Source organism: Lissotriton vulgaris, chromosome 1_1, assembly GCF_964263255.1.
Source record: "Lissotriton vulgaris chromosome 1_1, aLisVul1.2, whole genome shotgun sequence".
In the NCBI taxonomy this organism is placed as follows: domain Eukaryota; kingdom Metazoa; phylum Chordata; class Amphibia; order Caudata; family Salamandridae; genus Lissotriton; species Lissotriton vulgaris.
Genome location: NC_141685.1, coordinates 216,766,439 through 216,791,040, shown reverse-complemented (window position 1 = coordinate 216,791,040; position 24,602 = coordinate 216,766,439). Strand labels below are relative to the sequence as shown.

At 44.9% G+C, this 24,602-nt stretch overlaps 1 protein-coding gene across 3 annotated transcripts in view; it reads right to left on the bottom strand.

Moving 5' to 3' along the window:
• LOC147740925 (membrane-spanning 4-domains subfamily A member 4A-like) overlaps nucleotides 1–24,602 on the bottom strand; it is a 251,533-nt gene that overhangs the window by 145,162 nt on the left and 81,769 nt on the right. For all 3 annotated transcript variants that reach the window (XM_086952218.1, XM_086952219.1, XM_086952220.1), the window contains exon 2: nucleotides 4,730–4,880. In XM_086952218.1, the coding sequence (XP_086808344.1) occupies nucleotides 4,730–4,816 (87 nt within the window). In that variant the 5' untranslated portion in view covers nucleotides 4,817–4,880. The remainder of the gene's footprint in view (nucleotides 1–4,729; nucleotides 4,881–24,602) is intronic.

Below are 24,602 nucleotides of genomic sequence, written 5' to 3'. Positions count from 1 at the left end.
TGTGGCAGGGTATACTCAGACATGAGTCCCTTTCTCACTGCACCATCAGGATTCAAGCAAGCCGGGCCGACGAGGCTGAAATGCCAGAAACCGGTCCCCGGTAGCTTGTCTCCTTTCTGGTGAAGAATTGGCTTGGTAGTTTAGTCTGCCCTGTTCCCATGATGCACTGGGCCAGGGACAGACTGATTTGCATATAGCCAGGTTCTGAACTGGGATGGTGCAGTGAGATAAATAACAGTGATGGATCAAGCCCTGATCTTTGGACTGGGTAAGAGTGGTCTGCTTAATTCAGACACTCTGTTCATCACCACCCCCTTTTCTGAATCGTTTTTGGCCACTATAGGTGTGGCAGGGTATACTCAGACATGAGTCCCTTTCTCACTGCACCATAAGGATTCAAGCAAGCCGGGCCGACGAGGCTGAAATGCCAGAAACCGGTCCCCGGTAGCTTGTCTCCTTTCTGGTGAAGAATTGGCTTGGTAGTTTAGTCTGCCCTGTTCCCATGATGCACTGGGCCAGGGACAGACTGATTTGCATATAGCCAGGTTCTGAACTGGGATGGTGCAGTGAGATAAATAACGATGATGGATCAAGCCCTGATCTTTGGACTGGCTAAGAGTGGTCTGCTTAATTCAGACACTCTGTTCATCACCACCCCCTTTTCTGAATCGTTTTTGGCCACTATAGGTGTGGCAGGGTATACTCAGACATGAGTCCCTTTCTCACTGCACCATCAGGATTCAAGCAAGCCGGGCCGACGAGGCTGAAATGCCAGAAGCCGGTCCCCGGTAGCTTGTCTCCTTTCTGGTGAAGAATTGGCTTGGTAGTTTAGTCTGCCCTGTTCCCATGATGCACTGGGCCAGGGACAGACTGATTTGCATATAGCCAGGTTCTGAACTGGGATGGTGCAGTGAGATAAATAACGGTGATGGATCAAGCCCTGATCTTTGGACTGGGTAAGAGTGGTCTGCTTAATTCAGACACTCTGTTCATCACCACCCCCTTTTCTGAATCGTTTTTGGCCACTATAGGTGTGGCAGGGTATACTCAGACATGAGTCCCTTTCTCACTGCACCATCAGGATTCAAGCAAGCCGGGCCGACGAGGCTGAAATGCCAGAAACCGGTCCCCGGTAGCTTGTCTCCTTTCTGGTGAAGAATTGGAATGGTAGTTTAGTCTGCCCTGTTCCCATGATGCACTGGGCCAGGGACAGACTGATTTGCATATAGCCAGGTTCTGAACTGGGATGGTGCAGTGAGATAAATAACGGTGATGGATCAAGCCCTGATCTTTGGACTGGGTAAGAGTGGTCTGCTTAATTCAGACACTCTGTTCATCACCACCCCCTTTTCTGAATCTTTTTTGGCCACTATAGGTGTGGCAGGGTATACTCAGACATGAGTCCCTTTCTCACTGCACCATCAGGATTCAAGCAAGCCGGGCCGACGAGGCTGAAATGCCAAGAGCCGGTCCCCGGTAGCTTGTCTCCTTTCTGGTGAAGAATTGGCTTGGTAGTTTAGTCTGCCCTGTTCCCATGATGCACTGGGCCAGGGACAGACTGATTTGCATATAGCCAGGTTCTGAACTGGGATGGTGCAGTGAGATAAATAACGGTGATGGATCAAGCCCTGATCTTTGGACTGGGTAAGAGTGGTCTGCTTAATTCAGACACTCTGTTCATCACCACCCCCTTTTCTGAATCGTTTTTGGCCACTATAGGTGTGGCAGGGTATACTCAGACATGAGTCCCTTTCTCACTGCACCATCAGGATTCAAGCAAGCCGGGCCGACGAGGCTGAAATGCCAGAAACCGGTCCCCGGTAGCTTGTCTCCTTTCTGGTGAAGAATTGGCTTGGTAGTTTAGTCTGCCCTGTTCCCATGATGCACTGGGCCAGGGACAGACTGATTTGCATATAGCCAGGTTCTGAACTGGGATGGTGCAGTGAGATAAATAACGGTGATGGATCAAGCCCTGATCTTTGGACTGGGTAAGAGTGGTCTGCTTAATTCAGACACTCTGTTCATCACCACCCCCTTTTCTGAATCGTTTTTGGCCACTATAGGTGTGGCAGGGTATACTCAGACATGAGTCCCTTTCTCACTGCACCATCAGGATTCAAGCAAGCCGGGCCGACGAGGCTGAAATGCCAGAAACCGGTCCCCGGTAGCTTGTCTCCTTTCTGGTCAAGAATTGGCTTGGTAGTTTAGTCTGCCCTGTTCCCATGATGCACTGGGCCAGGGACAGACTGATTTGCATATAGCGAGGTTCTGAACTGGGATGGTGCAGTGAGATAAATAACAGTGATGGATCAAGCCCTGATCTTTGGACTGGGTAAGAGTGGTCTGCTTAATTCAGACACTCTGTTCATCACCACCCCCTTTTCTGAATCGTTTTTGGCCACTATAGGTGTGGCAGGGTATACTCAGACATGAGTCCCTTTCTCACTGCACCATCAGGATTCAAGCAAGCCGGGCCGACGAGGCTGAAATGCCAGAAACCGGTCCCCGGTAGCTTGTCTCCTTTCTGGTGAAGAATTGGCTTGGTAGTTTAGTCTGCCCTGTTCCCATGATGCACTGGGCCAGGGACAGACTGATTTGCATATAGCCAGGTTCTGAACTGGGATGGTGCAGTGAGATAAATAACGGTGATGGATCAAGCCCTGATCTTTGGACTGGGTAAGAGTGGTCTGCTTAATTCAGACACTCTGTTCATCACCACCCCCTTTTCTGAATCGTTTTTGGCCACTATAGGTGTGGCAGGGTATACTCAGACATGAGTCCCTTTCTCACTGCACCATCAGGATTCAAGCAAGCCGGGCCGACGAGGCTGAAATGCCAGAAACCGGTCCCCGGTAGCTTGTCTCCTTTCTGGTGAAGAATTGGCTTGGTAGTTTAGTCTGCCCTGTTCCCATGATGCACTGGGCCAGGGACAGACTGATTTGCATATAGCCAGGTTCTGAACTGGGATGGTGCAGTGAGATAAATAACGGTGATGGATCAAGCCCTGATCTTTGGACTGGGTAAGAGTGGTCTGCTTAATTCAGACACTCTGTTCATCACCACCCCCTTTTCTGAATCGTGGAATAATACCCGGCCTAGTGGAAACCTGATGCAAAGGGCCTCCGGTATATCTCGTGGCAGGAGAATACCTGCGAGAGGGGCATCCTATTGAGAAGAATGTCCTTCAAACTCTCTATCCTTGCAATGTGAAGCCAAGCTGCTGACAGTGAAGAAACCGACGGACCAGCAGAAGACAACATCATCCTAGTCTAAGATCTGGTTATCCTGTTTGGCGTCACCCTCAAAAGCAAGATCTCAGTGGACTGATCAACACAATTCCGCGGTGTAAGTCCAGAAGCGCACGCCCACCGAGAACCAAGACATCAAGCCAAGAAGAACTAAAGTTTCAGCCGCAATTTCCATCACCGTCATCAAGCAAGCAGCTGAAGAGACTCATTGTAAATTTGTAATTACTGTATATTTCTGTACTTCCTCCCACAGGTTCGGACGTTTTGTCTTTCCTTAATTTTTATTAAAGTTTGGGAGGAATGTAGTGTCCTAGCAGACACCGGCAAGGGTTAAATTGTAAAGCTACACTAAATACCCACCCACCACTGATGTCACGACATCACGTGACACAGTTAATAAAAAGAGCCAAGCGCACGTGCTCGTGGCTCACTAACCCACTATACCCCTGTGTCTGTGTCACAGTCCTTCCACCATGTGGGCCTAGGGCCCCAAGACTCAACAGTTGCCAGTGTAGCTGTTGCAAAAGAGGCGATGCAGTAGTTCTTGATGTCATATTCCGTACCAGGCGGGCTGCAGTGTTCTAAGCCACTTGCAGTTTATTCAGTAAGGCTTCATTTGTGGCAGTCGTGCATTGCAGTAGTCTAGGCAGCTAATCACTAGTGCCTGAATCAAGGTTTTACATACCTCGAGTGGAAGGAATTGGAATATCCTAAGCATAGAGTGTGCCTTGGCTCTAGTATGTTTTACTTACATTTCATAGGAGCAGAAGAGACCATCTCTATTGTGAGTGACTGAATGTGCATTTATTGTTGAGTGACTATGTATATAAATGCCTGAGGCCAGGAAATCTGTTGATTTCCAGTCTTTTTGCCCACGTAGTTGTTTTTCTTATGGTTTTAAATTATTGCTGAAATAAATGGAAGGATTCTCCACTTAGAGAAAGTTAACATAGATCTCATTGTAATTATATGTCTTATTGTTTATTACCTTCATGAAGGGACCAATGTCTTTTGTAATGTTATGTATACCCTCGGTCCCTTTGACGTACAGGGTCCCATTGTCCCTTTATAAACAACCTAATTCTGCCTGTCACAGTTTGAAATGAGGAATAACATGCATAAAAATATTTACGAGTCGTAAAATACAAATAATTTCTGCATTACCGGCCTGTCTTCACCAAGGAAAATCTTCCAATGCCTGGTGGCAATCACGTCTGTTGAAAATACAGGAAGTGCAACCCATAATCCAAAATCTAGTTCAAACATCAAAGAAGGCTTCCAGAGTCATTCTTTCATTCAATACTAGACACATTGACCTGCACCACCACACTCCACCCTGGTGAAGACCTTCAGTTATTGTGAATCACTGCTGAAACACATACACCTGAATTGAATATACCCGGAATTCATGGTTCTCGCTCCAGAGGAATGGCTCTTGTAAGAGCTCTCAGAACAGACACTTGGCTTGGTTCAGCACTCACCCCAAGAGCTAGCGGTTGCCCCTTGCGGAAGATCTTCAGGTACGCTGGTACATGGCTCGAAGATGGCGGCTGCTCTTGCTGGTTCATCTTGCTGAATTCGCCTTTCCACTGCTGTTGTGGGACTCTCAATGAAGAAGGCCTGTTTCAAGGGCTGCATGACAAAAATGGAAAGAGTATGTAAGGCTCTCCGACTTTGCTAACAACTAGATCATTATGATTCCTGATTTGACCAATGTAAAACTCGTGGATTAATACTGATCGTAGCAACATGCAAACCTTTGTCAAACAACACTGGGACTATTTCCATACACAGATCTCTGTATGCGTGCAGTTCATTAACTCCAGGGGCCGTGGTATGGAAGTGCCCCAGGGACGCAACGGTAATTGTGTCCGCTTTGTGCACCCCGGGACACTTTAGTATTATAGAAGGGGCCGCAGACGCTTGTGTGTCCTCTTTTGTAATACAGATGGAGCTGGCGCACATAATGCTTCAGTGCTATCATCAGAGGGCGTTCCCTTATTTGCATGGGGGCTGGCCTCATGCAAATGAGGGAACCCCTTTGCCTCTGTAACCGCACTGTATGATAGACGCGGGCGCAAAGGCAAAGAAGCTGTCAGGAGGCGCACAGACAGTGCGCCACCTGGAGGAGGTAAAAGGGGTTCCATGGACCCCCAGAAATTCCCTTGCAAGCGGGTTCACTTTTATGTGCATGCTTTTGTATTTGTTTGTCTCTCCTTGTGTCCCTTTGCAATTTTCTCTTGACTCCTCCCACTTTCAAGCAGACATTCCACATTTTACATCCACTCCACGCTGCAACTCCCGTTCTTAAATTACCGCTAAAATGTAGGCTGGAACTACATATATGGAGTTATATGCACTCTTGGTGGAGAACTCTGCGTATTAGACATGGATTAACACAGGCGTAGATGTAAGCTTGTACCATTGTAAATTGCATTTAAGAATACGTAAAGTAGTTGTAATAGTGCTTGAGAGCACATACTTCTAAATGCCTTTGTGAATGGCCCAAAGCTCGTAAATGCGGCATGAACTGACCCCACTGGGCTTTCTTTATCAGTTTGTTTTGAAATGTAGCAAAACTGTTTTTGTGGGGGCAGGGTCCGGTGGGAGAAGTGTTTTTTGATTTAGTAATGATATCTAACAATGAACATTTAGAACACAATAGACATCTCATCATAGACCCGAGTTACATGCAAGAAGGAAATGTCCCTAAGCAACTAATCAACCGGCTTCACTTCGCGCTGACAGCAATGTTTACATTTGCATCCATTTAATTACCATCATAATTAGGCAGTCTTTGCATTGTCTCAGATTCCCCATGTTAGGTATCTTTTCCTCAGTCACCACCAGCCAACAGCTAATATTATTAGCAAGTGTTGTGGAAATCTCTTTCTGGAGACACAGCCCAATTAGTTCATTGGAGTTCCACCCTCTGACAAAAGGAAGTGACAGCACAGGAAGTAACATCACAGGAAGCGACAGCCCAGGAAATGGCTTTATAGCCCTATCACACCCGTCATGAAAATGGGAAAGGGTCTGAGACATGGAGTTGGAGTGTTGTTTTAAATCTATGGCTGTGATAGAGTTTTTTTATGTATTGTATTTTCGTCATAAAAAAATGTTTTAAAAAACGGTAAGAAGAGTCAATCTTTGAAAAAAGAGAGTTCAAGAAGTATCATTTATTAAACAGAGTTTCTGTAGAAAAAATATAATTGTGTATGTTGTGAGTGCACATTCACTTTGAGGGGATACACTCTCAGGCAGTTACAGGTGGTAACAGGTATCTGTACAAAATATCGAATAGGGGATATCAAGTTACCGCAATATTATGGCCAAAATAACATTTCTTTCACCATGTGAAAAGAAATGTGTAACATAATTTTCATTGCCCTCAATCGTTCAGGAATAGAGAGCGCTTTACGCAATAAACGTTTACTCTTCCCTGAGACCCTACTCGACATGAACCAAAGTTCTCGCTCCCAAGCGTCTTCTGAACATTAAAATTCTACTGCCAGATTTTACTCATATTCAGTCACACATCACTCCGCACTCTGCTGAGGCGCATCTCCCTGTGCATCACTGACGCAAATCGCCCAATACTCCTCTCAGGTGTACCACTCAGCATATCAGCCAGAGCTCTCACGAGGCACATTGCCCAATGCCTTCATGATACACATCACCCTGTACTTTTCTGCGGCACAGCACGTTTTTCCCCTTTGTTCACATTTCCTTGTGGCCACTGCAACAATTCTTCATATGCTCTGCTAATGCTCTGTTACTGGGATTCTGCTCAGAAACAGAACTATGCTTGGGACCATAGAACATCAGTATGTAGGGACTGAGTCACCATACGACAGCCCTGTCCATGAGCCTGAGTCCGACTAGCAATAGTGCCTCACTTGCCCTCCTAACCTTCCCAGAGAGGACAATGATTTAGCACCCCGGGAACATAAAACTCTCGAGCCTCTCAGGGATTTGGTAACAGGACACACCCTTTCACTCTCCCACTCGTACCTGTCCACAATAAGAAAATAAAGAGGCACGAGGAAGTTTACAATGTTTATTTAAACTATTGTGCTCTAAGATGCAATAACTGCGCCACAATTAGAAAACAAATGCATGTCAATGATGTCATCAGGATGGGTAATAAACTGTATACAATAAAAAGCCCTGTCATCTTATCTGACAGATCTGCCTAGACTCTCCCGTACTACTGAAGCTAAGTGGTTATAAATTATAGATCACTGGGTCATTCCCGGTACCTCAGCATACACAGGTGGATGTTCTACATCTGAGCTGACACAGCACCCTTATCTCAGGACCTTTGCTCTGTGAGTGTGCTTTTTTTAGAACCCCTGTCCTCAGTTATATGACACGATGTGTGTATTCAAAACAGCACCTGCATTCTTTCATTAATTCTAGGTGCTAGAGGGAATAACAAGGGGCAATGCAGTTTGACCTTGTCTAGGTTGTTCAGACTAAACCCCAGGAAAAGGCTAAATATCGAAAAAATATCCTGGTTCTGTGTGAAATACAATGTAGCTCAAAAATAAGCGTGATATTGAAAAACGTGTGCAAGAAGAAAAAACACCCTACAATGTGCACAATTAGGCTAACATAGCGAAAACGACAATGTGCCATGCAAGAAACACACGGAAGCACCTCACCTTACCCCTCCTGCTCCTCAGGGTGATGCATACCTGTGTTCTCTCACCACGTGCACCTCTTGTTGGCCAATGTTCAGAGGGGGCTCTTCCTCCTCTCACACCTGCTGATATTTATGGGGGGATTAGTCCAGTATATATTGGAACATGCAGAGTTTTGTGGGTAAGGACCGAACGTTGCACATAGTACCCTAATAATGTGTGATGCACACCGAAGATGCACCGCCCTGCATGTCAGTTTCTGCCCCCCCGTTCCTGCTTCCATGGCTTTCATCCTTATTGGTGTGTTGGCCCGGCCCAGAGGAGCATTTTAGCTTCACTATCTTTAGATCTTCTGGGTTAAATACCAACAGGAGATTCCAGATAGAAACTGTCTACCTATGCCCATTGACTGTCTACCAATGCCCATTGATATGAACATGTCTCTGTTCTCTCATTCCTTGTGGGTGCTCTCTTTTCAAATGCCTTGACCTAGTGTGAGTCCGACACTCACCAAAGTGCTGCGAAGTATCCGCGGCGTGTGCTTACACCCCTCTACCCTCCTTCTATTCACCACATTACACGGAGGTGCAAAGCTGCCTTCACTTTCCTTTTAGCTCCTGGTCAATATAATACCTCTGTTGATTGCGCCCTTTGGCAATGCTCTTAAGACATGGTGCAGAGCGTCTTGAGTAAAAGTCAAATACGTTTTGAGGCGCTGTATTTGTTTTTTTTATGAATGTGGGTCTTGTTCTCCAGTTTATTTAAAGAAGTTGTCATGGATATCTTCTTGAGGGAAGTGGATTTTTCTTTAATTATTTTTACCTTAAGGTGGACTAGCACATAACACCTGTGATTGTCAAGGATTAAACACACACTTGTGGTGCTCTTAGTTGCTGCCAGAGGCTCCATGTTCTGTATCCAGCTTGGAAAAGCATATTGTGTCAAGACCTTACCTCTTCTAAGGTCTATGTGTTTGACATTTCTCTGTAGTTTTAGGTCCTGGTTTTGATAGTGTTGCTGCCAACCAAACCTATTGTTTGAAAAACACAGAGTGGCTCTTTCAGCTGTTTTTATTCTTTGTTTTGCAGTTTTAAATAGTGCAAACTCGACACCAAAGTATTGGAGTGCTTTACATGAGCATTGGTTACATTTTACATTCCTTTTTGCTAGGCACAGGGAGATTGAGATGTTATGTTACATGGATTTTTAAAGCGCAAACACATACGCGTAGGTGTCTAGGCGCTGCTCCATTGAGAGCATGTAACAGGTCGAAGACTGATACTAAGATGGAGTATCTACAGCAGATAAATGGTGAAGGTTTTAGGGAGATGGGCTGACTTTAATCTAGAAAAGATAGAGAAGAGCGCTTTGAAGGTAAAAGCCATATGTCTTTAGGCTTTTTCTAAAGTAGGTTTGAGATTGATCTGATAGAAAAAGGGAGGGCATTCCATTCTTTGTCAGTGGAGTTTACAAAACGTCCTCCTCCCCAATTTGATTGTTTGAATCTATTCACAACTACTTATCGAGTACCCATGGATCTCAGGTTTATTCCAGGGATATACCATTTAAAAGCCTGTTTGAGCCAGTCTGGGCCTTCTCCATGGGGGGCCTTATGTGCAAGGCAGAGAGCCTCAAATCTGATTTGTTGTCTGACAGGCAACCAGTGAAGACATTTGATGGCCTGTGTGACTGACTGATATTTGAGGATCCCTGTAAATAGTCTTGTCGCAGCATTTTGCAGGACCTTATTTAAATGTTGCTGCTGCAAGTTTAAATACAGCGCATTGCAGTACTCAGCTTTGGAAAGTATGAGAGCCATAGCTACTGTTTTTAAGGCCTTGTTGGGGATGAAACGAAAAGCTTTTTTAGCATCCTTAGAACTTGAAATGTTGACGACGTGACAGCATTAACCTGCAGTCCAAAAGGCAGCTTGTTATCTACTATTACTCTAAGATTTTTGGCTTTGCATACTGGTTCAGGAGGGGAACCTAATTCTACTGGCCAGTAGACTGGTGTCCATAGGAAGGGTAGTTTCCAAATAATAACCTCAGTTTTTGAGGCATTTAATTTCAAGCAGTTCATATTCATCCAGTCTCCAACTGCAGACATGCAGTCATGGAAAGTGGATGCTGCTGGGTTATTTGAAGCAGACAAGGCTACCACCATTTGTGTATTTTCGCGTTTGAAGCAAGATCCAAAAATGATCTGATAAGTAAGGCCATGGGTTTAAGGTAGATGTTAAATAATGTAGGGCTGAGTACGGACATCTGAGGGAGTGAAAAAGGTTTGGACACAAATGGGTCTAGTTCTACTACTTGAAATCTCCTAGACAGGAAATATTTTAGCACTTTAAGTGCTGACTCCTCGATCCTGACAGCCCAGCGGCACTCAACCAACACCTTGTGGTCGATCGTATCAAAGGCTGCCGACAGGTCAAAGAGTATTAGAAAAGCTTTCCCACCTCCATCTATTATGGATCTGATCACCTCAGTTGTTTTAATTAAGGCAGTTTCAGTACTGTAACCACTTCTAAAGCCAAATTGGGTAGTATCAAGCATCTTGGGTAACTCAAGATTAATAGCCTTTTCTAATATTTAGGCTTTGAAAAGGCAGACGCGAAATTGGTTGATTCATGTTTCCATCATGGAATTGAAAATGTCGATTAAGCACATTGCTACAGTTTCAGCAGCTTGAATCAAAATTGACGGAGGGCAAGGGTCCTTCGGCAACCCAGATTTGATGGATTTAATAAGGTAAATGACCTGAGCTAATGATAGTGTAAAAATGTTTTAGAGATTAGAAAGATATTTTGTCAGAGGTGACTTGAGTTGAGTTGTTACATTTTGAGACAAATGTTTATTAAATTTATTGAAAATCTGAGCCACCTTATCCAACAAGACGTTAGCCAGAGTTTTACAGAATGTTTGACTAATATTTGGGTTGATACTCCTAGGTGGTCAAGTTAAATAAAATATCACCCTAAAAGATTCTTTGGATCAGTTTTCCAAGGCCATTATTTTTTGTGTGAAGTAGGATGTTTTTTCTTTGAGAAGAAGGTTTTGGTTATTAAGGCAAGTTTTATAGTTTCAATTTTCTTTGCGGTCATACCTCTTACTCCATACTCTCTTCTGTTATCTACATGTTTGTTTTTGGAGCCAGAGGTTGTCTGTGAACCAAGGGCCAGAAGGAGAAATTCTACTAGCATTATGGCAGTTCGGAGGTGTAATAACCGCTGCAGCTGATAGAGTCTATTTAGTGTAGATAGAGGAGGAGTGTTCCAAATTATTGGAGGGAAGGGTATATCGTCTAATAGGATTTAGTTTAAGATTTTGCCTTCAAGTTTATTGCAGGCATATGTTAGTCTTTTGAAAGTGTGATGGGCCAGGACTATGTTTTTTACTAACCTTTATGTCAAATAAGACTGCATGGTGACCTGCTCGGAGCAGGTTAGCGGGATAGAGTTTTTCATGATCACTGAAAATTTTTGTGACTCCATCTAAAGTGCGGCTAGCTATATGATTTGGATTTTCCACTAGTTGGGACAGTCCTTGCCCTTTGAGTGTTTCATTTATATTAGGCGTGTCACTATCTTCGAAATCTTCCAGATGGAAGTTAAAATCTCCCAAAAAGGTGAAGTCATTATTGGCGAAACCTTCCTCTAGAAGGGTGCGAATATGTTGAATGAAGTTGGTCCTAGGGCCTTGAGGGTGATAAATTAATATGCCCCACCAGGATTGATTATTTGAGAGTTGGACCATATTATGTTATGTTATGTTAAATGAGACTTCTATAGCTCACAGCTGCCCCAGCAAAGGGGCGTCCCGGCACTTAGGATAGGCCGAAGAAACACAACACTAAAAAGACAGCAGAGAGATCTGGGGCACAGAATACTAAAGGACAGGAAGAAGCAGAAAGGTTTTGATAGCCCTTCTGAACTCAAGCAAATCATTGAGGGCACGGATGTGGCATGGAAGTGAGTTCCAATGTTTGGCAGCTAAAACACGGAAGGAACGTCCACCAACTCTGCAAAGCCTAAATCGTGGAACAACCACCAGATTTTGGCCAAGGGACCTCAGAGATCGTGAAGGGACATAGGGGTTAAGAAGTTTCTCAAGAATCCGAGGGGAAGATGACTTGAGGATCTTAAAGGAGAGACATAAGGTCTTAAAGTCAATCCTTTGCACCATTGGAAGCCAGTAGAGGGCACGGATAGTTCCTTTTGCAGAGCAAAACCTCGGTAGGACAACCACAGCCCTAGCCGCAGCATTCTGAACACGCTGTAGCTGCACAATTTCCGCTTGATTAGCCCCTAACAAAAGTGAGCAGGCATAATCAAGTCGGGATAAGATGCTTGCCTGAATAATCAGCTGCCTGGTAGGGGCATCAAAAAATGTTAATACGGGCCTCAAGCCACGTAAGATCCCGAAACAGGTTGCTGCTACTTTTTTTGTATGGCCACAGAAAGTAAGGGCTGGGTCTAGCAAAACACCTAGGTTTTTAACCTCCGAAACCGGAGTAGGAGTAGTTCCTAACTCTGGGGGCCGCCAATTATCACCCCAGAGGTTGCTATGCTTGCCCACAATCAGACCTCCGTTTTCTTGGCATTAAGCTGGACACAATTAGCTGTCATCCAGCCAGCCACTGCCAGGAGACCATTTTGAAACCTAAGGGCGTTGAGGTCGGAATTCCCACTAAGAGTAACCCCCAGCTGCGTGTCGTCAGCATAGGAGACAACAGTCATACCCCACAGCTTGGCGGCCGCAGACAGAGGCTGCACATAAGATTGAATAATGTGGGACTCAGTCCCGATCCCTGGGGAACTCCCAATTCCAGAGGGTAAGGTTTAGACTCATAGGGCAGAGTGGCGACCTTAAAAGAGCGGTCTGCCAGAAAAGACCGAAACCATTTGAGTGCCATGCCAGAGACACCTGCATCTCCCAACCGTTGCAGTAATATCGCGTGGGAGACTGTGTCAAACGCGGCGCTGAGGTCGAGCTACACCAGTGCCGCAGTTTGACCAGAATCCACCACAGTCCGCAGGTATTCAGACATCGAGAGAAGAGCTGTCTCGGTGCTGTGGCCAGCACGAAAACCATTCTGGGAAGAACCCAAAATATTGACCCTCTGTAGATGTTCAGACAAGATGTTATTTACAAGGGCCTCAGCGACCTTCGCGGCCCATGGAAGAAGAGAAATAGGTCGATAATTCTCTAATTTAGGAGGATCTGATGTGGATTTCTTCAAGATGGGAGTGACATAGGCCTGTTTCCATTTGATAGGGACTGTGCCTGAAGAGAGAGATAGATTAATAAGATGACGTACATGGGGCAGACAACGAGTTGAGGATTCTCTCAGCTGTGCTGGTATAAGTGGGTCAGCAGGTGACCCAGATTTCACCTTAGTTGCCAAGCTATCAAATACTTCCCCGGACATATCAGGGAGGATTGAAAGGGCTATATCGACGGTGAAGCTGGGCCTCGAAATCTCACTCAGTGGGCCTCGGGAAGGAGCGGTAGATGGTTTGTATCTTTTCATGAAAAAAAGTGCTAGTACCATGAACGGAAAGGCTTTACATTCTAATGTGGGTACCTTTTTAACCATAGTAGGCATATTGTCTCTGAGTATTAGGATGAGGCCACCAGCTTCTTTTCGAGGTCTATCTACATGATGAAGTGTGAAGTTGGGGGTGGAGGTGCTTGCTAGTAGGTTAGGACTCGACGACTGGTCGGCTCAGGTTTCGGTAATCCAAGCTATATCAAGGTGATGACTTTCCTTAAATTCTCTTTTCTACTGTTCAGTTTTGAATTTCTAGATTTGGAGTTTATCCAAGGAATAATATCCCACAATCTGGGCAAAGGAATAATTTGTCTTGGGTGTCCATTTGAGGTTTGAGACACAAACAACCATGGCACTTACCTTTGTTGTTCAGTCCAAAAAGCACCTTTCTGGAATAGGTTAGCAAAGGTGGGGGCTAAATAGGGGCAGGGAGCTGGCGCTGTGCCTTTGGCATGCCAGAAGAATGCATGCTGCGCAAAAGTACTATGAGCCGCATTAAATCCCCTGATTCGGCCAGAATCACAAGATGTTTAGCGAATGCTGAGACTCCAACCTGGTTCCCAAATTCCAAAGTTGGCAGCTCTGGTCCTTAGGCCACATCTTATTCTTTACCCAGGCTTCAGCGCCTGTCAATTACTTCCTGGCCAGTGGAGCGTCTCTTACCTAGTGCTACTTGCTCTTTTGGTGTATCCTTCAGTCTCTGCTTTTGTGCTTTCATTAAGCAGCTGGCTCTCCCCTGGAGGGTCTCACTCTTATATGATAACACAGCATGCTTTAGCACATTAAACCCAGACCTTTCGGGGCCATACGTAGGTAATTTGTGTTTTGCAATTCTCAAATTGCGATTTTTAGGGAATCGCAATTAGAGAATCGCAAAACGCAATGTAGGTAGGATTAGCAACATTTTTTGCAAATCCCACTTATTCCTTATTTGCGAATCGCAAGTTGAGATTCGCAAATAAGGAATACATTTTCCTTCATTCCTATGGGCTAGAAGGCCCATAGGAATGAATGGGAAGATATTCTCAATTTGCGAGTCTCAATTAGAGAATTGCAAATTGAGAATGCAATTTCAGGGTTGTAAGGGTGTCAATAGGACACCCTTTTGAACCCATGAAATTAACATGTGTGCACATGTGGCCCTATGTGACCCACATGGCACTTTGAAAAATGCCAAAAAGTGCATTTTTCAAAGAAATCGCAAAATACCACCAACCTGAAGTTGCTGGTATTTTGCAATTCCTTACGCCAAAATTTGCACAACTTGGGTGCATCCTACGTTGCATTTAAGGCATCACAATTTGCGATTCCTTATATGCAATAGCAAAATAAGGAATCAAATTTTGCGATTCCTTATTTTGCATGTGGGTTTTTGTGTGCTACATAGCACACTGTCCCAATTGCGATCGCAAATGCTGAAACTCTGCAAATTTCAGCATTTGCGAGCGCAATTAGGCTTCCTACATATGGCCCTTGGTTTTTTAAATGCTTTTCTTTGTTTGCGTATGACTCATGGCTATGGTTCGCCTGATAACTTGCTTGCTTATGTTATTACCAACATAAGTCACCTTGTGTAAATGTCACCGTGCCCGCAATGCCTAGGTGTGAAAGTGCCAGTTAGTTTATTAATGTAAATATTATGCTAGTTATATGGTGCTTTCGGCAGATCCCTCTAAGAATACCACTATGTACAATAACCATTATGCATTATGCAAATGAAACTGGTCCTCATGTCTCCTGGAGCCATTGGCTTTCATGTGTTTTCATGGTTTGCCATGGATGGGCAGTCCATCATTTTGTGAATGGTTACATTGTCCAATTGTGTTCCCATATGGTGTGGTGATTGGGCTCAAGTAGTTGGTTGTCAGTGTGGTTTATTTGATGCATTTGCTTTATTTACATTCCTTCGACAAAAAACAACCTAGGCAACTAATGTTCATTCATCAAGCCTACGTTCGAGTCGCTTTCCCTGACGTCCCGCCGCCGGACATATGGAGCTCTGCTGAATATCTTCGGGCAGGGAGATCTTTTAAAACAATCAACATACGGAGCTCTGCCAAATATTTTCGGGCAGGGAGATCTTTTAAAACAATCGCCTTATATTTACTACCCATGATCCTTGGAGAACCTTCCTTAATCTTGCAGTAAGAATATATGGCTTAAGGTAATCTGATATACAGATTCTCAAATATAAAAAGAAGACTCCATTGACCAAGTCTATATAACCAGCTACATACTTGCTATAAGTCTCTGGTTGGCGGGAATTAAACCGATAAGTTTCATCCAATCAGCTCCTGTAACATCCAATCACCAGAGGGAATATTCGAGCAACAAATTGAAACGTTATCTACTTTAGCTGTATTATTACTACTGCTCAGTTTACGTGGCTGCTCCAGAAGAAGGCGCTGGTTCGCCGAAACGCGCGTAGAGACTCATTGTGCCACTTAGATTTTTTAATCTTTTTAACCTGTGTTCATATAAAATGTTTTGAATGTATGATTTCTATTGACATTGTATGATATATGATTCTAATTTTGTCATTTTGTCTTTTTTAATTGCATTTGTGTCATTGATTTTCCTAAATGTTTAAAACCAATAATAAAATAAGTATTTTTGCAATAAGTTGTAGCCAATTGTCCTTATATATTATATTGTTGTATGTCTTAAAACATTAGTTGCCTAGGTTGTTTTTTGTCGAAAGCCTTGTTTTCCCTGACCTAGGAACCATCGTATCCACACTTTCAGGGGGTCCTTGTTAAATACACGTCATGGATGGGCAGTCCATCATTTTGTGAATGGTGACATTGTCCAATTGTGTTCCCATATGGTGTGTTGATTGGGCTCAAGTAGTTGGTTGTCAGTGTGGTTTATTTGATGCATTTGCTTTATTTACATTCTAATTGCTGTTTCTGGCGCTTTTGTTCAAAAAGCACATTTTGTTTTATGACAGGTTACGGTGTTTACACCTTTATTCACAACAAGCGTGCACATGTCCCCTTCTTAAAAGGTATTCTTTTGATCAAAAATACCAACAACACCAAATTTTACTGTGTCTACCTTTTAAGTTCACAATTTTTACAATGCAAACTTGATTTTCTGATTTCTTCTCTTAAATCTCTGCTTTAAACAAAAAGCTATCGTGGTCTGTTCAACGAAGCTGCTCCCAGCTGCTGTAGCCCAGGATGTTGCTTTGTTATTGGGCAGTCTTTCTAGGAAAGCAGGGAGATCACAAACAGACTTGCCCAACTATTGCCTGGCACTTCCCCAAACAAAAAGCCAGGCCCAGTTGCTTTGACAATGTCTTTTTGTGTGTCTGAACAATAAAATGTCTTCGGTAGCAATTCTAATTAGTTTGTTTACCCTTCTCCACAATAGTTTTCTTAGCCATTGTTTACTTTTCAAACCTGGCGTTAAGTGTCCTGGGCTGTAAATGTTAATGGTATGAGTGCAAGATAAGAGGCTCACTGCACCTTGGACGCGAGGGATTCCACGAATACAGGTCTTCTTTTCTACCTGTGCTGCAGAACCAATGGAAACGCCTTGTTACAGCTCTGCTGCGAAGAAGCCCTTCTCAACCAGAGATAAACTAGTTACTGCACTGCTCTCATCACACATCCCCTCTCACCCCAGGCTAGCTTTGACACATAGAAATGCTCTTTTGTGGAGTTCACAAAGACAGATGTGGAAGAGTTCTCAATACCAATAGGTCATGCCTAAAACAGACCCGGCCTGGAAGCACCCATGCAACCCATCCATACCAGTCGCTCACCATTACTTCTCTAATGCATGTATTCCTCTGCCAATCTTGTCATCCTTGCATTAACTCACTCACCTGCCAAGCAAGTATTTGAAATGCAATAGGTCTCACATTAGGAAGGTGTGAGCTATTGGTATTGTAAATAACAATTTTTTAAATGTGTTGGCTTTGAAAATATGTAAATTAATAGCATTGTTATTCATAAAGTCAATAGCTTACACTTTCCTAATACGAGTCTTATTGGCTATGGTAATGCTTGTTGGTAGCAAGCAAGGACAATACTGTTGTGGTGCTGAGTGATGATGTGGTTGGGCGGAGTGATGTCTTGGTGTATTAGAGTGATGGGGTGGTGTATTAGAGTGATGTGGTGGTGTCCCCGAGTGATAGTGCTTCTGGCAGCCTGGAGCTGCTAGTGTGAGGATGTGAGAGTGCTTCGGGCAGCCTGTAACTGCTAGTGTGAGAGGATGTGAGAGTGCTTCTGGCAGCGTGTAGCTGCTAGTGTGAGACGATGTGAGAGTGCTTCTAGCGGCCTGTAGCTGCTGGTGTGAGAGGATGTGAGAGTGCTTCTGGCAGCGTGTAGCTGCTAGTGTGAGAGGATGAGAGAGTGCTTCTGGCAGCATGGAGCTACTGGTGTGAGAGGATGTGAGAGTGCTTCTGGCAGCGTGTAGCTGCTAGTGTGAGAGGATGAGAAAGTGCTTCTGGCAGTTTGTAGATGCTAGTGTGAGAGTGCTTCTGGCAGCCTGTAGCTACTAGTATGAGAGGACGTGAGAGTGCTGTTATTAGTGTGAGAAGCACGTGAGAGTGGTGTCTGTGATGTCAGGATGCTACTCTGTGAAGAGTGTGAGAGTGTTGACAGTAGTGTCTGATGGCTACTCTGTGAAGTATGTAAATGTAAATGTACAGGAATTTATATAGCGCAAATCACCAAGCGGTTTCTAAGTGCTTGCTTAGGGAACCCGTCCTGGTATTCCCCTGTGAGATAACCCCGGCAGGGTATCCACAAGGTGAAAGCCAGGCATCCCACTGCGAGGGGCCGTTGTGGAGATTAAGCAAGCTATTGCCCAGAGTCGCAGAGTGTGAACCCGTGAATCGAGTAGGCACCGGAGCGAGAATTGTCGAGTCCGTGGACATTTTAGGACTCAAGACCCCGCCGAGCCGGGAATTGAACCCTGGTCCCGGGCTGACCTCTGCTTCCAGGTCTGCCTCCTCTAACCAGTGAGCCACACCATGTGAGAGTGGCTTTGGTAGTGTGTGACTGCTAGTCTGAGAGGAATGTGAGGGTGCTGTCTGCAGCAGAGGCTGCAATTCTGTGAAGGGTGTGAGAGTGTTGGCAGTAGTGTCACACACCTGGGCTGTGAGGGGCGTGAGAGTGGCTCTGCTGGTGGATTCTCAGACGGGTGTGGAAATGCTGTCAGTAGTGTGAGCCTGCTACATTGTGAGGGTTGTAAGAAGGCACCGATTGTACAACCGATGGTCTTTTAAAGGTGTAACAATGCACCCTCTTGTGTGCGCCTGTAACTTGTGAGGGGAGTGTCATTGCTGTCTCTATGCGGCTGTTTTCCTCATTAAAGTTCCCCTTAAGTGTTCATTGAGACATTGACTGAAGACTCTCTGAGTACTCAGTTACTGATGGGCGAGTCTTACTCTTGAAAGAACACGCATAATCATTCCTCTGACGGTGGGGTGTGATAGATTGTTTTCAGGATCATTAAGGATCAAGGTTGCATATCTGTTTACTTTTCAGAACCCTGGCTCTAGGGCTCAATTTGTGAAAAAATTTGTTCCAGGGCTCTCTTCAGGAGGCCACTGCAGCTTGCACTGCACATTGCTAACCCGGGCGTAGTTCGTGTAGTAGCCCTACGTGTAGCTACGTGAAGTGCACTTCGCACTATGCGAGCTACGCGTAGCTATGCGAACTGCGTAGTACACTGTGCAAAATGCTGTTCGCACTGATTGAACAGTGCCGGATGTTTGTCCGCACTACACAATCAGTGCAAACCGTATCTTGCACAGTGCAAGCGGTTGTTTTCTGCCGCTCGAGTTGCAGCTTTCTCAACGCGGACTGACACTATCTCATCGCGAGCAGTTGCGAGCAAACGCAACCACTCTCCATGAGAAACCTGACCTCCCCACGTTGAGAATCTGACCGGGAGGTGTATTTTCCTCGCTCAAGATCGGCAACTTGATGTTGCTGATCAAGAACGGGGAAAAAGTCTCGCCGAGATATAATTTTGCTCACTCGCGGTCGACAACTTGACTACGAGGACTGTGTGCAAGCAAAAAATTACCGTTACGCTACACGTGTTTGCACTGTGCTACGTTCAATTCGCGTATTGCGAAGTAGCACAAACTTCGCAAACTATGAGAGAGTAGCGTAGTACTTCGACCAGGGTTACACATTGCACCTGTGATGGTAACAGCACAACTACTAACCATGACGCCCCAACAACTGGGACAATTTGGACTATTTCAGGCCCCCAAAGCTATAGGAATGAGATGGGTGACAGGAAATAGTCATTTTGAATGTATATTGAATGAATAAATAACTGTTGTTGTAGTTACCATTAAATTAGCCAAAAAGCTTCACCGTGTGGAAGACTGTCACAAGCGCAGGTATTGACAATTAAGCACTGGTGCCAAGCACAGGCGGCAACTACTGGCTCAAATTAAGTACTGCCTTGCTCGGTGACTTTTATCAGCCACTGTCCACTCATAAACTACCACACATACATCACTGATAACCACATCGTTTGCACAAATGGTGTGTGTACTGCTACCACCAAACATGGCTTACACCGGTACACAGAATCAGAGCCCTCTTCTGGGTGCCTGCTGACACCAACCCTCTACTCCAGACTCTGACATCACATGAACAGCTCTGCTGCAGCTTCCAGGAGCTGCCCTCCTCGGCTGGCACAGATTCCTTCTTCCAGCCAAGCAATGGCTCCTTGCCTCATACTAGTATTAGTTATAAATACATTTTAGAATATTAACATCAATTGACTGAATAGAGAAAGAGAAATGCAAAGTGAGACTTTTTTGATCCTTCCGTTCTACTAGGGGTATTGAGCCTAAACGGGCCCACTTTTTCTTTGGTTGCTTTCTAGCTCCTTGCCCTGCACCATTAGTCGCCATCTTATTTAAAGAGAAAGGCTTTGTAACTGGACGTGGGAACTCTCGGGGATTTCAGTCCAGTCTCTGGGACTGGGTCAACCTCCCAAGCGCCAGGATACCTTCTTGGGTGATAGTGTGCTCTACTAAACTTTAAAACATAACATAACATGAAAATGAGACATAAGAAAAAAAAGTGATTCGCCTAGGATGGTAACCTTCAGCAATGGGAGAAACAGCAAATGTCCCTGGAGGGGCAGCGTTTTAATAGTTCACACGTTTCCATTCAGCACATGACCTTAAAATGTGAAAATGGTGTTGAAATGCAGCCCTCGAGCCTATATTTTAAGAAATGCTCTGTAGAGGACAGCCAGGTCACCATTTCTGGAGAAGTCTGGCCTCGAGCCATTGGAAAGAGCTATTTATTCCCCAGAACCACTAAAGTTCACCCCTATGTGCAAGTGTCGAAGAGTGACAAGGGGAGGGGAGTGGTGTCAGCCCAGGCAAGAAGGGACACGGCCAAGGGACATTTAAAACCATCAAAATATACATAGGAGGGTCCCTGCAACGTGACAATTCAAGGGGAAAACCAGGAAAAAACAGCCTAATATACAACACAAAACCACTAATGCAATAATCATATCCTACAGTGATATCCCACAGAGAAAATGAACAAAATTTCTTTCAAATATATATTTTTTATTATCAAATAAAAAAATTGAAAAAAATCAATTTGATAATAAAAAATATATATTTGAAAGAAATTTTCTCTGTGGGATATCACTGTAGAATGTGATTCTTGCATTAGGAGTTTTGTGTTGTATATTAGGACATTTCAAAGCATCTGCATTATAAGGCAGATGCTGGAAGCCGTGTCATCAAGGATGGTACTCTTGTCTCCAACCATGTGATGAAGATGGGGAGTGTGATCTCAGGCACCTTCATTAGTGTAAAAACTACAAATGATTCTATTTTCTGACTCTTGTAGTGCTCAGAGGCAGACCTGCTCTTGAGACCTTCAGGCCGGTCGAACCCGCAGGCTTCAGTGCCAAGGTAAGATGTGAACTGAATAAAGTAGTTTTTCTTTAACCGGCTAGTACTTAATTTGTAAAAATTAAAGTGCCAGGGCCCTTGGCAGGAGGCCACTGCAGCTTGCACCACCCATTGCCCCTGCCAGCGCTGCCAGTGCCTGAACCTACACAACTACTAACATTCACACTCCTACAAGTGTGACAATTGGGACGATTTTAGGCCACCAAACACTATAATAATCGTGTGAGTAGCAGGTATTGTTCTTTTTTTAATGTACATTGACTTATTAAACACTGTTGTTGTGCTCATCTCAAAATTAGACAGAGAGTGCCACCATGAGGTGGACTGTCGCTAGAGCCAGTGCTGACAATCTGGTGCTGGTGCCCAGCACCGGAAACCACAGCCTCAAATTAAGCACTGACCCAGACGTAGGTGTCTTTATCAGGATCATGTAAGCGAGAGATGAGTTAGGTAACTCCTATACAATCTAACTAACTGCAAGAGGTATTGCAATTGCTTAATGTCTTTATGATTCTATGTTGCAAAATTACTTAAAGGGCTTTCTTATACACCATACCCTCCCCGTAACCCTTCCAGCCGCATCTTACCTTACTTCTCACCATAGAGCCTGTTATCTTAAAATGTATAGGAGTTATTTAACTCAACAAAATAGTAAATGCCAGTACCAAGCATTAAATGCTAATCGTAACCACCCAACCACATGCCTTACCCCGCATGAACCTTATAGTTAAAGGAATGGGTATTAGTCCCTGATGAAAAACTGCTTAAAATACTTATTTTCCCTAAACCTATTCTTAAACTCGGCTTCACATGGTCCCAAATCTCTCTTCCTCACGTATGGTGTGGATGCACCTACTTTGCTTGTCACAAATCTACGTTGGACTACATCCATACTGTTTGTGTCTTTGCAGACTAGAGAAAGCCCCAGGGTATTGAGACACATAAGGGGCGAAACACGTGTCTGCAGCTCACTGAACATTATCACAGCACATGTATATTATAATGTTGGATTAAATTCACATTGGAATAAAGAACCTGTCTCCAACTAAAATAAAAAGTACATCTGAAAGTAACATTGAAGGACTCTGAATATTCTGTATCACTTTTGGGGGGAAACGCACACTTTCGCTACCTGTGTTAAAAAATAGAGGAGAAGTGTGTCCAAACCTCACCAAGTGGACTGCCCCTCGACAACTATTGGTATTACTCTACAGGGTGGGTGAGTTGAACCTGGACTCTCACCATTTCAACCAACGATAGGGCTTATGTTTGTCCACTCAAAGGGGGGGCTCCACATCTGAAGTGCACCCGCTCTGGTGAACATAACTTGAGAAACCAAGGAGAGTTCAAAGTGGAAAATCAGGGGGTGGCAAAGCTTGGGACCCTCAAAGCACACAACTTACAAGCTTAGAACAGAGTACAGATTAAGGGAGGCGAGGCCTCCAAGGAAACATTCTGAAGGGCCTGAGTGATTAAAGCGCTTAGAAACCACCAAAATACATTGATAATGGCAAGGACACTGAATGAGTCCCAAGGATGCAACCCCAAGTACTTGTGTTAGCCCATGAGTGGAGGGAGGACTTCATAGAGTGAGAGATCCCAAATGCATGGCTATAGGTCCCACGTCAAAGGGAGAGATTATGAGGTCACAGAGATATTGGGGTGATACAAGGAGAGGTAGGTCTAAAACACCTCATAGGATCCACGTGAGACACAGAGATGGCAACAAATGAAAACAAAGCAGAGAAACTGCCTTGTAATGAGAGTGCAGCCAGTGCTCCAGACATCACAATTCCATGTGTCTGCAGTGCTGGAAATATTTGCCCCTTGGAATGCCCCAATACTAGTCCCAGTATAAAGCCCCAGTAAGGGGTCACTGAAAAACATAGGCAGCAGAACACACACATATTCTGAAATACAAAAAGGAGTCAAATAAACCTTCCAAGGGTTCGACAAGAAGAAAGGAAAAGAAATCCAATAGATGGTCAGAAAGACCTTGAGGGAAGAAGAAGTGAGGAACTGGATCTCGCGGACTGCGGGTATGGAAGATGGCGGCAGGGTTATATGAGCAAGGAAGGCCTTGGCCTGGTGGAGGGACTTCCATCATGGCAGCCCAGTGACCTCCTCGACCCCGACAGTCCTAATGACAACTAAGTCCGTGCATCCCATACTCATGGAGTAAAAGGGGCCATGTGCCTTTAACCCGTTTCCTTCGCCGCGAATTCAGCCGCGGCACGGGGGGCTTGGGCATGGGCGAGGCGCTTCGGCACTCATGACGGCTCCACGCCGTTGTGCCTCAAGGGCGGCATGTACTCAAGACAGCGTGGTTCCGTCACAACCCAGCCCACTCATTAATTCTCCTGCACAGGCGGGGAATTAGTGCCGCGTGGGAGGAGCGGCAGCGGCATGATGGCTCCACGTCGTCATGAGCACACGCCTACCATGACTCATGACAGCGTGGAGCCGTCATGAGCACCGAAGGGGTTAAATAGCAGTGTGGTCCAGTAATCAGAGAGGAGGCTGCTGGCACAAGTCCGGAAGCCATGGTTCGCCCCTTTAAAGACCTCAACATGCTGTGTCCACTGTTGACTCCATCTCTCTAAACAGATGGGCCTGGCATCCCTCACATCCCCTATTAATAATTTATAGAGCACAGTAACCCTGGGACTGGAGTGAGGGATGATGCTCTCATGAACTGAAACACTGGGTACCGCAGGCTTTAACAGTTGTATGTAAAAGAATACCATTGTATAACAGCAATTTATAGAGCCAAATATTGGCTATATATGGTGTTTCATAATAACATATTTAACTTACCTGAGTGAGATTTTTGAAATGTATCAATTTTATTTAAGGCACGCTATTTCCAGGTTTAACTGATTTTTACACAGGGGAAAATAACATGTTTGTCTATATTTGTTAAAAGATGCTGGAATGGGGGCGTGGCGAAGATAGTGGCGGAGTAAGACGCACTTTCAGTCCCTCCTGTGCCACACATTACAAAGCTTTGTATATCGTCCTGTTGAGGGCCCATCCGCGCTGCTACCTGTGGTACTGAGGGGCGAGGTCCCGTCTGGCATTCGCTGGAGCCCTTTGTCCCGAGTTTGGGCTGAACGGCGGCGGAGAGGCGAAGTGCGGCCTGTCTGGGTGGCCCGCCGAGAGCGCCTCGTGACTGACGGAGTGGGGTGGCGACCGGGCCCCGGTGAGGTGCGGTTGGAGGAGTGGAGCAGC